The following is a 15,741-nucleotide window of genomic DNA, read 5'->3' as shown; positions in this document are numbered from 1 at the left end:
ATTGCTTGAACCCGGGAGGCGGAAGTTGCAGTGAGCCGCTGAGATCACGCCACTGCACTCCAGCCTGGGTGACAGAGCAAGACTCTGTCTCAAAAAGAAAAATAAATAAAAGAACAAGGAGGAGAGGAAAAGGCATTTGTCTGAATCTTGATTTCCTCAGTGATAAAATGGGAACAATACTGTGCCACTTAAGGTTAGTTGTGAGGGTATATGAAATACAGGCTAGGGAAATACTCTGTAACTGCAAAGCCCCGGAGAAACATCCTCACGTGATCATTATCATTTGTAATAACAATAGTTAAACGAGGAAAAAAAAAGCTACATGCCACCTATGGAGCTGGAGCTTCTCAACACCATTTCTCAGACCCATGCATTCTATAGTAAGTACCTGGTAGTATGCCTAGATGCCACAGCAATTACAAGTGGCATCCTGACAGCAACCAGTTGTCCTGGGTCCCAGGGACAGTTCTAGTTTTGTGATTTCAATAATTTTAGATAAACAGGCTGGGCATGGTGGCTGATACCTCTAATCCCAGCGCTTTGGGAGACCAAGGCAGGAGGGTCACTTGAGTTCGGGAGTTCAAGACCAGCCTGGGCAACATGGTGAGACCTTATCTCTACAAAAAACTTAAAAATTAGCTGGGCATGGTGGCAGGCACCTGTAGGCCCAGCTACTTGGGAGGCTGAGGCAGGAGTATTGCTTGAGCCCAGGAGGTCAAGGCTGCTGTGAGCCATGGTCATGCCACTGCACTCCAGCCTGGGTGATGAAGTGAGACCCTGTCTCAAAATAATAATAATAATAAATAATTTTAGATAAACATATCTGTGTGACTGCAGATCTAAAGGCAATTTACTTTTTACATCTTTGTAAGATATACAAACAAATCTGAAAATCAAAATAATTCCTGATTTTTCATTTGGAAAATAAGGTGCCCACAATTATAGCAATAGAATTGCGCACCATACATGTACTGAAGAAGAGGCATACTGATTTGATCCCCAGCAAAACGAATCCTGGAAAATATGGTATTAGTCTTCTATTTTAGCCTAAGCTTTAGTTTAAAAACTCAGAACTTTTCAGTCAAGACCAAAAGAGTAAGGGAAAGTTTCAACTTGGAAGTCAAGCTAATGGAAGGCTATTTTTTTCTTAAAGCAGAGATTAGATGAGGGGATCTTCTTTAGCACCTTCAGCCTTTTATGTGAAAATAAAGTACGAAAAACTTGCTATTCCTTACATCCTTCCCTCCACTTCCTCCCGCCCTGGGTAATTATTCTTTCTTCCCTCTATTTGTTCCATCTGATCCTTCTCCAGCAATACATCTGGATTCCTTGCCTTCAATTTGTTTCTTCTGAAAGATGATTAGACTTGAAAAAAAAATTTAAACACTTCTTATTCAAATCACTCATACTTATATCCTAGTATAAAATATTTTTAGACAATTGCTCATCTAGGTCATGGCCCTATAACTGGAAGTCTGAACAACAATTTCATCTATCATTTCAAACCTCTGCTTACATACAGTTTTTAAAATGCCATTTCCTGATGAACCAGGGCACAGAACTAACCGTGGCCAAGTACAAACACCTCTTCATTCTACTGTACATTTGTATAAGATTAATGAAAGTGGAAAGCTTTAAAGGAAACAGCTTTCTATCTTATTCAGAACCACATGACTGAACTCAATTTTTGCTTCTGCCTGGCAAAAAAAAGTGCTATTTGCATGCAGGAAATGACTCTGAAAATTTGCTGACTGACATGGATGTCAAAACAGATTATTAGGAAACTGTATTTCTCCATTTCTTCCACAAGAATGATAGATACAAATACATTATTGAACAAAACAAGATAACAGGCTTCATTTTGTACCATGGTAAGTCACTGTTAGACAATGGTATCATTAAATCCAGTTCAGGGACTGTAATCTCCAATTCGCCAGCCAGAAAAAGGAGCATTGAAAATGAGCCAGCTCCCTCACATAGAAGGACAATCCAAGACTATGAAAATACTTAAGAGGGGGGGAAAAATGACCAAATTGGGATTTCGAAAATCATCAGAAAGAGCCCACCAACACGTACGTGGAGCTGAAGTCGGCCCAGTTATTAGGGGTCGTGGAGGGCTCTGAAGAGGTTACTGCCAAAGGGGCGGGGGTCTCACGCAAGGCCAGTTTGGGGGCAGGGGCAGATGTTGAATCAGTCACTGGTTTCACTGGAGCGGGAACCTCATTTTCTGGGATTTTCTCTGCATAGTTTGCAGGGAACCACCCTGTCTTTCCTTTTAATTCTCCTCCAAGCCAGCCGGGTTCTCCAGTTTGGCTTTCATCCACCTGTGGAAAAAGTCACAACTTTAAGTAGAACTAAATCAACCCCTGAATAGATCCAGCACCCAACTACAGCGAAGTCCCAAGCCTCTGCCCTCTTTAGATTCACATATGGTATAGGAATTTCTTCATTTTAGTCCAAGTGCCTGGGAAAAGAGTCTAAGCAGTAATGCTGAAAAACAAAATGCACTATAATTCAAGCTCTTATTCTCTGTACCTTTTTAAAAAGCCTTACCCCATGCTTTCCTAATAATGGCAGTTGAGACAAAGTGCCTGGAGTCCTGAGGCATGTAATTTAAATATTTTGATTTGGGAAGTGACTTGACAGGCTTCATCAGAAAGTCATGTCATTATCAAAAATAATTTGATTTGAGTTTATTACTTAAAGTTGAAAGCAAAGGGTGCAATCAATATGAATTCAGTACTCTGAAAACTTCCAATAACTAAGTAGTATTTATTCAGTATAGGGACAAGGAAGATTAAAAAAAAAAACCATGGCCTTAAATGGTTTCCACGGGAAGCAAAGCTGACTGCTGCTGTGTTTAGGCATTTAAAAGCTCCACAGACACATGATGAGAAAATTAAGGAAGTCATTATTTGCAGCAATAATCAATTGTATTAAGGTCCTATAGTTTTCTTTTGTATAAATTTAACTTGCATATTCAGTGCACAGGAAAATACAGGATTATACTGTTTAAAAATTTCACAGAGGCCATTTATTACGCCAAATGCTTTTAAGCATTTTAATTCTGATTCAAATGGATCATCCAAAATAGCCAAAATGATTCTACTTTTCTTTACAAGTTGTCCCTACTATTTTATGAGCAACAGGGGAATGACTTTGGAGGACAATCACATTTGCTATTAGGAAATTTATTTTTGGGCCAGGCACGGTGGCTCATGCCTGTAATCCCAGCACTTTGGGAGGCTGAGGTGGGCGGATTACCAGAGGTCGGGAATTTGAGACCAGCCTGACCAACGTAGTGAAACCCCGTCTCTGCTAAAAATACAAAATTAGCCAGGCATGGTGGCGCATGCCTGTAATTCCAGCTACTCGGGAGGCTGAGGCAGAAGAATCGCTTGAACCCAGGAGACGGAGGTTGCAGTGAGCTGAGATGATGCCATTGCACTCCAGCCTGGGCAACAAGAGTGAAACTCTGTCTCAAAAAAAAAAATTTATTTTCATTACTATAATTCTTATAAGGGTCTTATCTTATGAAACTTTATATTTTATTTTTACCCCTTCCTATGGCTACCTAAGGAGTAAAACATCAAACACTTCACTGGAAATTAAAGTTGCTTCTTAGAAATCAGACATGAGTAGGGAGGGTCTTAACAATGATTTTGGAAAAATCTGACAAAAATACCAGTTATCTAATCCATTCAAGTATTCAGTAAAAATTAATTAAAAATAAAGCAAAAAATGATTACATTAAACAAACCAAACATCAATCTGTATGTACTCAGTGGACAGTGAGTAATAGGGTTCAATACTTATTAGCTTGTTTGAATTAACAAATGTTTGGGGTAGAGGTGGAGAAAACAGAATGCAAGGCAAGGCTTACTGCTGAATTCTACCTGTTATTTACAATATATTCAGCAAGTAGGGGATGCCTGCTTGCTGCTTCACTTTAGGGAATCTTTACTGTCACAGATAAAAGCAATTTTTAAAGCTGAGAATTCTCCAAACAACCAAAAAGGGAGTTCCCTTGCATAAAATGCAATAACACTTCCAAAGGTTGAATTTTTGGCTTCACGGTTCTATCATTTCTGCTCACACTTACACCCACATGAATACACTAGCCACTTTCCAGTCATTGTTTTGTTCTTACTGTTCTTTTTCTGGACAGCCCCAACTGTTTCTCTAGATGAGGATTTAAGACAAATTTTCCCCCATTTGGATCTTCTTTTGTGCTAAACTCAAATGGCTAGATGTCTTTCCTTCCTTGTTTACATTTTGGTGATATGGTGACACATTATAACTTTGCTCCACACTGGAAACATAGCTGTCTTTATCCAAGCCAGGTCCTGCCAGACTTCTCAGTAGGTTCAATAGTCAAGATCAGCCACCTTGGTTCTAGGACCAAAGGTGATGTCAGGCAGGAGTGGGTTAGGAGCTTGAGCCAAACACACAATAACTTAGTGTCAAGACTGCAAAGTGTAATGATCAAGAATAGGGCTCTGCAGTTAGACCGTCTCAATTTAGGAGCTAGTTCTACAATCTATTAACTGGTTGACTTTGGGCAAGTTTAATCTTGTGGCACCTCAGTTTCTTCATCTGTAAAATGGGGATAATAAAAATACCTGTCTTATTATAATGCTCACTGTGAGGACTGACAAATGTTTACACCAATGCCTGGCATACTAAAAGTGGTTTTTTTTTTGTTTTTTTTTTTGAGATGGAGTCTCACTCTTGTCAGCCAGGCTAGAGCATATTGGCACAATCTCAGCTCACTGCAACCTCTGCCTCCTGGGTTCAAGCAATTCTCCTGCCTCAGCCTCCTGAGTAGCTGGGACTACAGGTGCCTGCCACCACACCTGGCTAATTTCTCTATTTTTAGTAGAGATGGGTTTTCACCATATTGGCCAGGCTGGTCTCGAACTCCTGACCTCAGGTGATCTGCCCGCCTAGGCCTCCCAAAGTTCTGGGATTACAGGCGTGAGCCACTGTGCCAAGCCAGATTTTTTTTTAATTCTCTCTTCTGCTGTCCAGCTCTGATGTTGTGCTGTAGTTGTCTTACTTGGGCTTCTGTCCTGTTCTAAAAGCCTGGTCTTGACTTTACCTTCCTCTAGGTAACAATCTGCTTCTCTGTTCAGGAGTTCCCTGCTCTAACTGCCGGGTCCTCTGCTCCCTCTAGGTTTACCTTCTTGCCATAAGCAATCCTTTAGGGGCTCAAGTGGATCCATTGATCAACGGGAACTCCTACTCGTCTGCTCATTTTGGACCTCCTCAAAGGTCAGCTGCTTTGCTTAATTATGTCCCATGATCGATTGTCACTCCCTTGAAACACAGGGTATTGACTGGTTAATAAGACTTTTAGGCCAGGTGCAGTGGCTCACTCCTGTAATCCCAGCACTTTCGGAAGCCAAGGTGGATGGATCACTTGAGGTTAGGAGTTTCAGGCTGGTGAAACCCTGTCTCTACAAAAAATACAAAAATTAGCCGGGCGTGGTGGCACATGCCTGTAATTCCAGCTACTTGGGAGGCTGAGGCAGGACAATTGCTTGAACCCGGGAGGCGGAGGTTGCAGTGAGCCAAAATCACACCACTGCAATCCAGCCTGAGTTAACAGAGCGAGACACTGTCTCAAAAAAAAAAAAAAGAGTTTTGGTGGACATCTGGAATGCGACCTGAAGCCCTGGGGAAATGTCCTCCCCCTCCAGTAAACTGTTAACACCCAGCCTGTCCCCAGATGTGATAGAAAGCCTGCTGGTGCAGTGTACACCTAAGAGTGAAGGAGGGGGCCATATCAGCCTCATCCTCATAAGCAAGAGCTTCTCCCATCCCTAAGGACAACAGTGAAATCAGCATTTCACTTTTAAGCAAAGAAATCTGCTGGTCTCAACAGCCCCTCAAACAATAGTCTCAATTAGTTTAATTTACTCTTACAGGTATACACCAATTTTAATAAATTATTACATTTTAAGGTTCAGGGGATGTAACAGACTTTCATTCTTAACACCTAAACTAAACCACTAGAAAGGGCACAAAGGTCAACATACGAAAATGAAAAATATTTCTTCCTGGATTTGGAAAACTACCCAAAATGCCAATCCAATTTTGGAGAACATAAGATTATGGCAGACCAAGAAGTAGGAATACAAACTGCTTTGTAATATGACTGGTTCCAATGTGGACTTTTACATAATGTACATTTACCGACTGGGGGCTATACGGGAGATGTTATTATTAACAATTTTGGTCTCAATACAATTTACCAGGCACACTGTAACACCCCAACGTATTTGGGGGTAATTCTAGTGAAACATCATTTAAGTGAAGTACAAACAACAGATATTGCTCACATTTCTGGGACTATGTTACAGAGCTGCTCTACAAAATGTTAGTAATTACACACTGCATATTGTAGCTCACTGACGCAACAGTCAAATATACACAGCAGCCACTTCAGCTTCAAGTCCATTTGGCAAAGGCTGATAATATTACACCTCTTTTCTCAATTTTTATATGCTCCATGGCTACCATCTTCATTAGGTAAGATTAATATTTCTAAAATCTCTGACCTTGTCACAAAGGGGGGAAGCAGAAATTCCTTTTTCCCTCACAGAACATGATAAACAAGTGTAGCAAACAGGTTTAGTCTGTATATTCAGACCAGCTGACAGTGGCTGCATGGGATATGTTGAGGAGTGCAGGTAGCAAAACATTTCCCATGGATTTGCCGATTTTGAAATATAAGGTTTCTCCCCAAATTCCTAGATGAGGATATTAAAAGTCTTTGTTTTTTGGAAGGAGTCTCGCTCTGTCGCCCAGGCTGGAGTGCAGTGGCACGATTTCGGCTCACTGCAAGCTCCGCCTCCCAGGTTCATGCCATTCTCCTGCCTCAGCCTCCCGAGTAGCTGGGAGTACAGGCGTCCGCCATTATGCCAGGCTAATTTTTTTTTTTTTTTTTTTGTATTTTTAGTAGAGACGGGGTTTCACCGTGTTGGCCAGGATGGTCTTAATCTCCTGACCTTGTGATCCGCCCACCTCGGCCTCCCAAAGTGCTGGGATTACAGGCGTGAGCCACCGCGCCTGGCCTTAAAACTGTTTCTGAGGTCAGGAGATTGAGATCATCCTGGCTAACACAGTGAAACCTCGTCTCTACTAAAAATACAAAAAATTAGCCGGGCGTGGTGGCGGGTGCTTGTAGTCCCAGCTACTCGGGAGGCTGAGACAGGAGAATGGCGTGAACCCGGGAGGCAGAACTTGCAGGGAGCCGAGATCGCGCCACTGCACTCCAGCCTGGGTGACAGAGCGAGACTCCGTCTCAAAAACAAAAAATAAACAAACAAAAAAACTCTTTCTAAAGCTCCAACCTGGAGGGTGGCAAATTTTGCCTCTGTTGCAACTACTCAAATCTGCCACTGTAGCACACAATATGTGAATGAAGGAGCCTGGCTGTGTTCCAATAAAACTTTATTATAAAACAGGCAGTGATTGGGCCAGATTTGAGCCAACCCTGTAACCATGTGTATACTGGTCCCTCAAAACTGCAGTGATATTACGGCCAGTTGTTACTAAATAAGCTGCTTTCTGATGTTTAATCTATGGAAATCTATGGAAGGCAGAGGAAAAAGGTATTGTTGGCAACATTTAAAAAAAATGTCTGTCAGGAGAAGAAAAGGAAAAGAATGAGTTAAAAACTGTTACAAGAGTAACACTAAGACAATTTCCAGAATGAACTGACTGGCTAATGACTGATAACTACTAAAGAAGTCCATTCTTCTTTGGATATTTTTAAGAGGATATTTTCTAGAAATGATTTAGGATTAGTCCTGACATGAAAAAGAGATTAGGTTAGATCAGTGGTTCCTGAAATTGACTCCCTAACAGAACCACCTGGTCAGACTTTTGAAGGCTGTATATGCAGTAGAGTTCTCAGAATCTCTGGGGATGAGCCCTGGCATGGTTATTTTTTGGAATTTCCCTCAGCAATCTGGATGCATTCAGGCCTGTACCAGTCCAAGGATAAGCATTTAAACCAAGCTTGTCCAACCCGCAGCCCACAGGCTGCACGTGGCCCAGGACAGCTTTTAATGCGGCCCAACACAAATTCGTAAACTTTCTTAAAACATTATGAGATTTTTTTGCAAGCTTTTTTTTTAAAGTTCATCAGCTATTGTTAGTGTTAGTGTATTTTATGTGCGGCCTAAGACAATTCTTGCAATGTGGCCCATGAAAGCCAAAAGACTATACTGATTTAGACACTCAGCTTGTGTTCTCAAGATAAACTTCAACAAAACAGCAGTGAGCATAGGTCTTCTCATTTCTTATGTTCTACTAATATGTTACGGATGTCAAATTTGATTTAATTCACCCTCCAAGTATTTGGACTTCCAGATCAAGAGAGGCCATGTGTTTTCTAAGCATCTAAGCCTTAGCCATCAAGGTCAAACTCAACTGGAAGGCATTCGGCTTCCCTGAGCACATCACTGTATACTGACTCCTCTCCTCTTTTAAATTCCTAGCAGAGTTAGTGAATATTTACTGAGAACTTCATCACATGGTGGCCTTTTCATGTGTTTCTCTAGATTTTTCTAAAAAGATTTTAAACATATGAATGGCAGACTTGATAATTTTCTATTATCAACAGCACTGAGAATAGTGCTATATACAAGGTATCACATTAAATTTTTGTTAACCATGAAAAATTATAGTTTTGGATAAAACCGGGCTAAGGTTTCTAAAAGCAAAATATTTTTTAAGGCTAAGACTGCCTACATTAAATGTAGGAAACACTGTCACATAGTTAGACTTCTAAAAATCGAACATATTATAGTAAGCTATGTCCCAAAGACGTTTGAGGAATCTGAGAATCTGATGACTGTGCCCACAAAAGTATAAGTGAACCCCGGACTTTTCAACCTAGAGAGACTGACAGTAATGTTGTACTACATGTTTCATGCTCATCATTTGTTAACTGCAAAATTCATGAAATTAAAAAAATACAAACCTGTTGCTATTAGATGTCAATATCTATCTTTTTGCATTGACTGTTATCCTCACGAAGATAACACAGCTGAATGGCACCTGGAGTATCACAATGCATTTTGTAGTACAAAATCGAAACACTGCTGTCCCTTCCACAAGCCAACGAATTATGCCTAGTAGTACATTCTACATTTCATTACATATTTGGGAGGTCTGAGATACAATAAACACTATTACAGTTCTGAGTAGATATTCTCTAATATACTTGTCCTTGAATTTATTTTTAGTGTTTTATTAAAAATTACAAATTAGATACATTTATAAAAATGAAAATAACATAGAAGTCTATAAAATTCAACATGAAAGCCCCTTCTTTGCTGCCCAGTGGTAACCATTGTTAACAGTTTGATATATATATTTCAAAACTGTTAACTATACATAAACACATGAATACACATATAGTTTTATTTCTAACCAAAATGCAATTAGGCTGCACATATTCTTCTGCTTTTTTGATGGAAATCTTATGTGTATATGTGATCTATACAAGTTTTAATCTTCATTGTATTTTTTAGCTATATCATAATTTATTTAAGCCATCCCTTTACTGATGGACATTGGGCTGTTTATTTGCTTTTACCAACACCACTGCAGTGAACATCCATGTACACACATATTTGTGCATGTGCCCAAAAGAGGAAGAAGAAGAATGAGAGGAAGGAGAAAAATAGAATTTCTGGGGCAGAGGGAACGAGAATTTTAAATCTAAACAGGCACTGCCAAATTGCCTTCCAAATTGCTTAACCAATTTATACAACCATGCTAACAATGTATATTATATCCACTGTCCTATACTCTTGACAAAGCTGGATATTACCAGACTTTTAAACTTGCTCATTTGACAGAGGAACAATGCTATTTTGTTTTATAACTTGCATTTTTCTGATCACCCAAGAAGCTAGGCATCTTTTCATGTATTTTTTAAATAACTGACTTTTTACTTCATCTGTGAATGTCCCTTCCCACCCTCTGCCAATTGTTTAAGGCTTGTGGGTGTCTTTCAAAGTGAACTGTTTGGAATCTTTATGTAACAGGGGTAACCCTTTATGTAACCCTTGGTCTCATATATTTTGAAACATAGACATTTTAATTTTTGCATATTGTCAACTGTCCATTTTTGCCTCTTACAACTTCTGGTTTTTATAGCTTAAAAAGGCCTTTCTTAGCCAGAAAATTATTCCAATAGTCTCCTTAAAAAAATTTTTTTCCCAGAATTTTATCTTTTATGTTTAATCTACTTGGAACTCCTTTTTGTCTATGGCCTGAGATGGAGACTTGACCTAATCCCTTGCCAAACACAGAGCATTCAAGTTAGTCCTTAAAAGGAATCTAACAAAAAGAAACCCAGTACACAAACTGAGAAGACTTACGACTTATTTTTTTTTTTTAAAGCACAACCTACTACACAGACTCAAACACATTTTTACTGCCACAACAACACCCAGAGATACGTGTACTTACACAGAAATCAAGTGACTTAAAAGGACAAAACATTGAATAAGATGCAGACTTCCTGACAGTTAGGCAACACTTACCCATTCCCCTTTAACCTCCACCAGGAAAGCAAAGGTTTGAAAGCAAGGCAAAATATATGTTTAATGACATGCTTTATTCTTACAGCATATCTAAACTCTACATATCTCATCAAGCTGGTGGTTAACTAGCCAATTCGAGGAAAAGGTTTCGACAGGCCTAGGATTACAGGTGAAGCCCAAATATGTTCCCGAAAAACAGCAACACTTTCTCATTAAGATACAGATCACCTGCAACATTTCCTCATCGTCACATTTCATAACGTTCCCTTACTTTAGGATGAGAGTGAGCTGCTTCTCTGCACCTTGTGTTGCAACAAAATCCAGTTTCAAAAATATTAGGCTGGTTTGTTTAACGTTAAAAAAAATTATAATGAGGTCCTCACTGATGTGACATTGTATTTTCCGAAATTTTAGATTCCTATTACATGGTATTTACATATTTGACAATCTGCTTTACAGGATACACTACTTCAAATATGAGGTAGTATGAGTAAAGTAGCTTCAGGCTATTAGAAACCACGGCGTAGGAAACAGCAGGTGGTGAAGTCAGAGGAAAGCTGACAAACATACCCCGCTGGCTCGTTACCATTTGTGTGTACAGAGTGGTGTGCACAAACCAACAGTTCTTTCTGTAAAGGATGAGTAAGGCTGGCACCCAGCATGTTTCAGGCAATAACTGTGTGCTGAATGAAGCCATGGAGTATATTTGAAGAGGTTTTCACTACTGTTAAGGTGATTTTAACTTTTAAAGATCTGGAGCCTGGGCAACATAGGGAGACCCTGTCTCTACAAAAAATAAAAAAATAAAAATTAGCTGGGTGTGGTGGCACACGCCTCTGAGCTACTCAGGAGGCTGAGGCAGGAGGATCACTTGAGCCTGGGAGGTGGAGGCTGCAGTGAGCCAAGATCATGCCAATGCACTCCAGCCTAAGTGACAGAGTGAGATCCTGTCTCAAAAAAAAAAAAAAAGAAAAGAAAAAATAATTTGGGATCTTTGGCCTTGCTTCTTCTAGCCCATGTTAATTACAGAGAAAGCAGCTATTAGGAAAAAAGGGGACACAGGAATTGATTTCTCTAAGTGCCAAACATATTGTTATTTCTAGGTATTTTAGCCTATTAAAGATCCACAGATATGATGTGTATATGGCAAGATGAATGCATGAGTAATAGTATAATCACCTGTACACCACCCTTTATACTTCAAAGACATACAGTCCTTCGGCAAGAAACATGTTTGTTTCAATTGTTAACTTTCACAGTTCTTTACAAATTCTAGGCCAGGCATGGTGGCTCATGCCTGTAATTTCAGCACTTTGGGAGGCTGACGTGGGAGGATCGTTTGAGCCCAGGCAATTCAAGACCAGCCTGGGCAGCATGGAGAAACCCTATCTCTATAAAAAATACAAAAATTAGCTGGGCATGGTGGTGCACGCCTGTGGTTTCAGCTAGTTGGGAGGATTAGGTGGGAGAATCGCTTTGCTTGAGCCCGGGAGGCAGAGGCTGCAGGGAGGCAGAGATTGCAGGGAGGCAGAGGTTGCAGTGAGCCAATATCGCGCCACTGCACTCCAGCCTGGGCAACAGAGCGGGAACTTGTGTCAACCACAACAAAAAAAATCTAAATTATCTTAAAAAAAAAAAAAAAAAAAAAACGCTAAGAGTAATGCAAAGTTGACTACTTCTAAGACTCTAAAGCGAGTAACTAGAACAAGGAACTATTTTCTTTTAGAAAATGATTTAGATCAACCATGTTGTCTGATTTTCTTTCTTAAACTGGTTCCTATAGTTTTAGTCACATCATAAAATTATTATTAGTTAAAGGAAAGAAACAATAACAAAGCAAAATTCTAAACTATTTTCTGTTACAAAGTAGGAAAGCAGATTAACTGTATAATTCATTACTTTTTTTTACATAATTCAAAGTTCACATAATTAAAGGGAAAAAAGATGCTTTGATGCAAAGATACAAAAGTTATTGCAATTATGAGAATGATGATAGAGTGTTTTGCACTTATAACTATTTCTTAAAGACTCCTGGCCTCCTCCCACCTTGGAGGATCCTAGTGTGTGTGTGTATATATATACACACATGCACACTAGTATATATTATACATACACATATGTATATACACGCACACTAGTATATATATTGTCTATACATCATATATAAAATATATGTATTACATATATATGTATATCCATAGTATATAAGTAGTAATCTAAACTCTGAAATTATCATTTATAGATTTAAAAATAAGAACACACTGTCTTTATCAACTCAATTTTAAAGTGATGTTAGGATACATTTTTTTAAATGCCATCTTTCATTTTAATAGAAAAGAAAGAAGACTGAGCTTATACTTTAAAAATCTAGATGCTGGATTATTGGGTTTCATACTCACTGACAATCTCACAATTGTTGAATAAAGTGAAAAAAGAGGACAGAGGCTGATCTTCAACAGAAATGACCCTCTCACTGGAGTCTTTCTTACCATGACTATGTCTCCTGGCTGGATAGTGATTTCATCATGGCTTCTGGATTCAAAGGGGTACAGTGCCCGGTAATACACCACTTTTACATTTTCCTGTGCAGAAATGGTAAGTGGACCTTTTTCTGTTTACAAAAAAAGGTGGGGGGGACAAAAATAAATAATTACAGAGAACACAAACGTATGACAACAAGCCAAACAACTAACCTCTCCTCTATTGCCTATCTTAACCTCTGAACTATTTCCCTCCATTCAAGGAATTTCTGAAACACATACTGAATGCCAAAGCACAGCCAAATCTGACGTCAGCAACTCAAACCCATCAGAGAGTTCATTAGTGACTCTCTGTAAACAAAGGTCACTCCAAGCCTGGGTGCGGCAAGGCTGCCTAAAGGTCCCTTGTCTCTGCGTCTTGGCTTGGGCTCCAGCAGTGCAGATCTGTAAAGCATCAATATCCCCCTCCCTCCCTACCCAGTGTGTTCAGTACAATGTAGCAGTTAGGATATGACCCAAAGTCTGAATCAGCCAAGGAGTCAACTTGTTTGGGAGGGAACAGAGGCACCAGTTTCCATACTGAAACATGAAAATGCAGATGTTTTAGGCTCTTTAACCTGGTCATATAAAAACTATATGCTGATTTTGGTTATACTGATAATCCCCAATGAAGAAACTCTTCCTCTACATTTCTTTGGGAAATCATTAGCCTAAGGATGAAACCTAGATGAAAATAATTTAGATTTTAAATGAAATAAAATGTTTAAAAATGTACATGAGCAGAGGATATTTTGGATTCTGGTTAGCAAAAACTAAAAACAGACCTTTGGGCATTTTTACTCAACAGCTACAAGTATTTTGACATATACCTATCTTATCTGAAAAGCAATGAGGGGGAAGTATTATCTCCACATGATTTTGAACTGTATGACATGCAAGATTTCCTACTGACTGAAGGGGAAAAATAAATCCTCATTTTATACTAGGAGGATGCATGAAGAACTTAAACTAACTTCCTAAGATCAATGGTGAAATTATTTTCAGATAAAAAAAAATAACAAAAAATTAATTTGCCCCTCCTATGACATGGTTGCTACTCTGTAGGTCTGATGACCTGCCAGTCTTTCCCCTGGACTGCATGCATCTGAAGGCAGGTAGGTGCCTAATGCAACTCCATACCTCACGCCCATCTCTGCCCACTATGCAGCTGGGGACCAGTAAACCTTTACAGAATAGCTTGAAAGTGTTTTTTCTTTCTTTTCTTTCTGTATACTGGCAGCACTACTAAAGAAGCACATGGATGACCAAGCAAAATTGGTATAATTTACCACACGAAGAAAAAGCAACGACTTGCTTCCACTGAGCATTATTTGCAAAACCGTATAACCACACAACCACACAAGAATCTTAAATACATTCTAGCTCACGTCAGATATTATAAAGGATAGCTTTTTCTAGCTATTCCAATTAGATTGGTCTTTCATTTATCTTTTTGTTCAGTCTTTCATTTATCCCTTTTTTTTAAAAAAAGGCAAATTAGGCCAGGCATGGTGGCTCATGCTTGTAATTTCAGTACTCTGAAAGGCCAAGGTGGGAGGGCTGCCTGAGCCAGGAGTTCAAGACCAACCTGGACAACAAAGTGAGACCCCCATCTCCACAAAAAAAAAAAAAAAAAAAAAATTAGCTGGGCATGGTGCTGCACGCCTAGAGTTCCAGCTCCTTGGGAGGCTAAGACAGGAGGATTGCTTGAACCCAAGAGTTTGAAGCTGCAGTGAACTATGAGTGTGCCACTGCACTCTAGCTTAGGCAACAGAGTGAGACTCTGTCTCAAAGAAAAAAGAGAAGAAAAGAGAAGTAAAGAAACGGCAAATTATGTTCAAAGGGTAAAACGCTGCCATTTTTCAAAAAGTAAAAGCAGTTTTATGCAATGCAGACCGAAGACAGCGAATGGCCCATCAGTGGAGGCAAGGGTGAAAGGTGCCACTTTCTGTTGCAGAAACAGCTCAGAAATTCCAGGGAGGGAAATAACAAAACAGAGAAACAGCAGGTTCTTTTGCAGCATATAAGACCAGTGTAACTTCATGCCACTTGTTAACTCCGTAGAGGACTCGTGGATGCCAGTGTAATGTGGGCCAGAGGCTGGCATGGTGGTGGGAGAATTACACAGATCTCAAATGACCCTGGGGAAAGAAGAGCTGGCCATGCTCAAAATAAGAGACTGACATTCTCATCTGTTAATGTAGCCAAGATAGGTCCTGATGAGATATGGGCATTTTTCAGGAGGATCTGGGAGAGAAGATGACTTATTTTCTAGAATTATTTTTGGCTTCTAATACCTGCAGTGGACCAGGGTGCCTGGACAGCTGGCTTAGCTGGTTCTTGGTGTTGATGGAAAAGCCGGCCCAGCTTGTCTTGTGCTTCCTGTTTGCCTTTTTCCTCGCCATCCTTCTTTTTGACACTTTCCTCCCTTTTCAGTTTTTCCTCTTCGTGGAGTCTTCTTGGTCGCTGATGCTCGTCCTCCTGCTGCACATGCTCCAGCCACTGCTTGTCCCTTTCCTGAGCTCGTCTGCCAACAAACACGCTTGATTACAGCAAGAAAGCAACTTTAAGTTAACACTACTGTTGCCTCTTTTCACAAAAAAAGCTCCATCCAGTAAATGGGATGGGAACATCAAGTGAACATTGTTCTTCAG

The 15,741-nt window shown here is 39.8% G+C and overlaps 1 protein-coding gene across 9 annotated transcripts in view; it reads right to left on the bottom strand.

The window, feature by feature from the left end:
* Positions 1–15,741, bottom strand: part of ITSN1 (intersectin 1) — a 255,616-nt gene that overhangs the window by 83,617 nt on the left and 156,258 nt on the right. For 5 of the 9 annotated variants that reach the window (XM_030806019.1, XM_030806022.1, XM_030806024.1 and 2 more), the window contains exons 18-21: positions 15,385–15,614; positions 13,058–13,179; positions 10,569–10,583; positions 2,077–2,324 (exon numbers count right to left, since the gene is read on the bottom strand). In XM_030806019.1, the coding sequence (XP_030661879.1) occupies positions 2,077–2,324; positions 10,569–10,583; positions 13,058–13,179; positions 15,385–15,614 (615 nt within the window). The remainder of the gene's footprint in view (positions 1–2,076; positions 2,325–10,568; positions 10,584–13,057; positions 13,180–15,384; positions 15,615–15,741) is intronic. The other 4 variants (XM_030806021.1, XM_030806023.1, XM_030806025.1 and 1 more) reach the window with 1 other exon arrangement.

Source organism: Nomascus leucogenys, chromosome 25 (genome assembly GCF_006542625.1).
Source record: "Nomascus leucogenys isolate Asia chromosome 25, Asia_NLE_v1, whole genome shotgun sequence".
Lineage (NCBI taxonomy): Eukaryota > Metazoa > Chordata > Mammalia > Primates > Hylobatidae > Nomascus > Nomascus leucogenys.
This window is presented reverse-complemented; position numbering and strand designations above follow the sequence as displayed.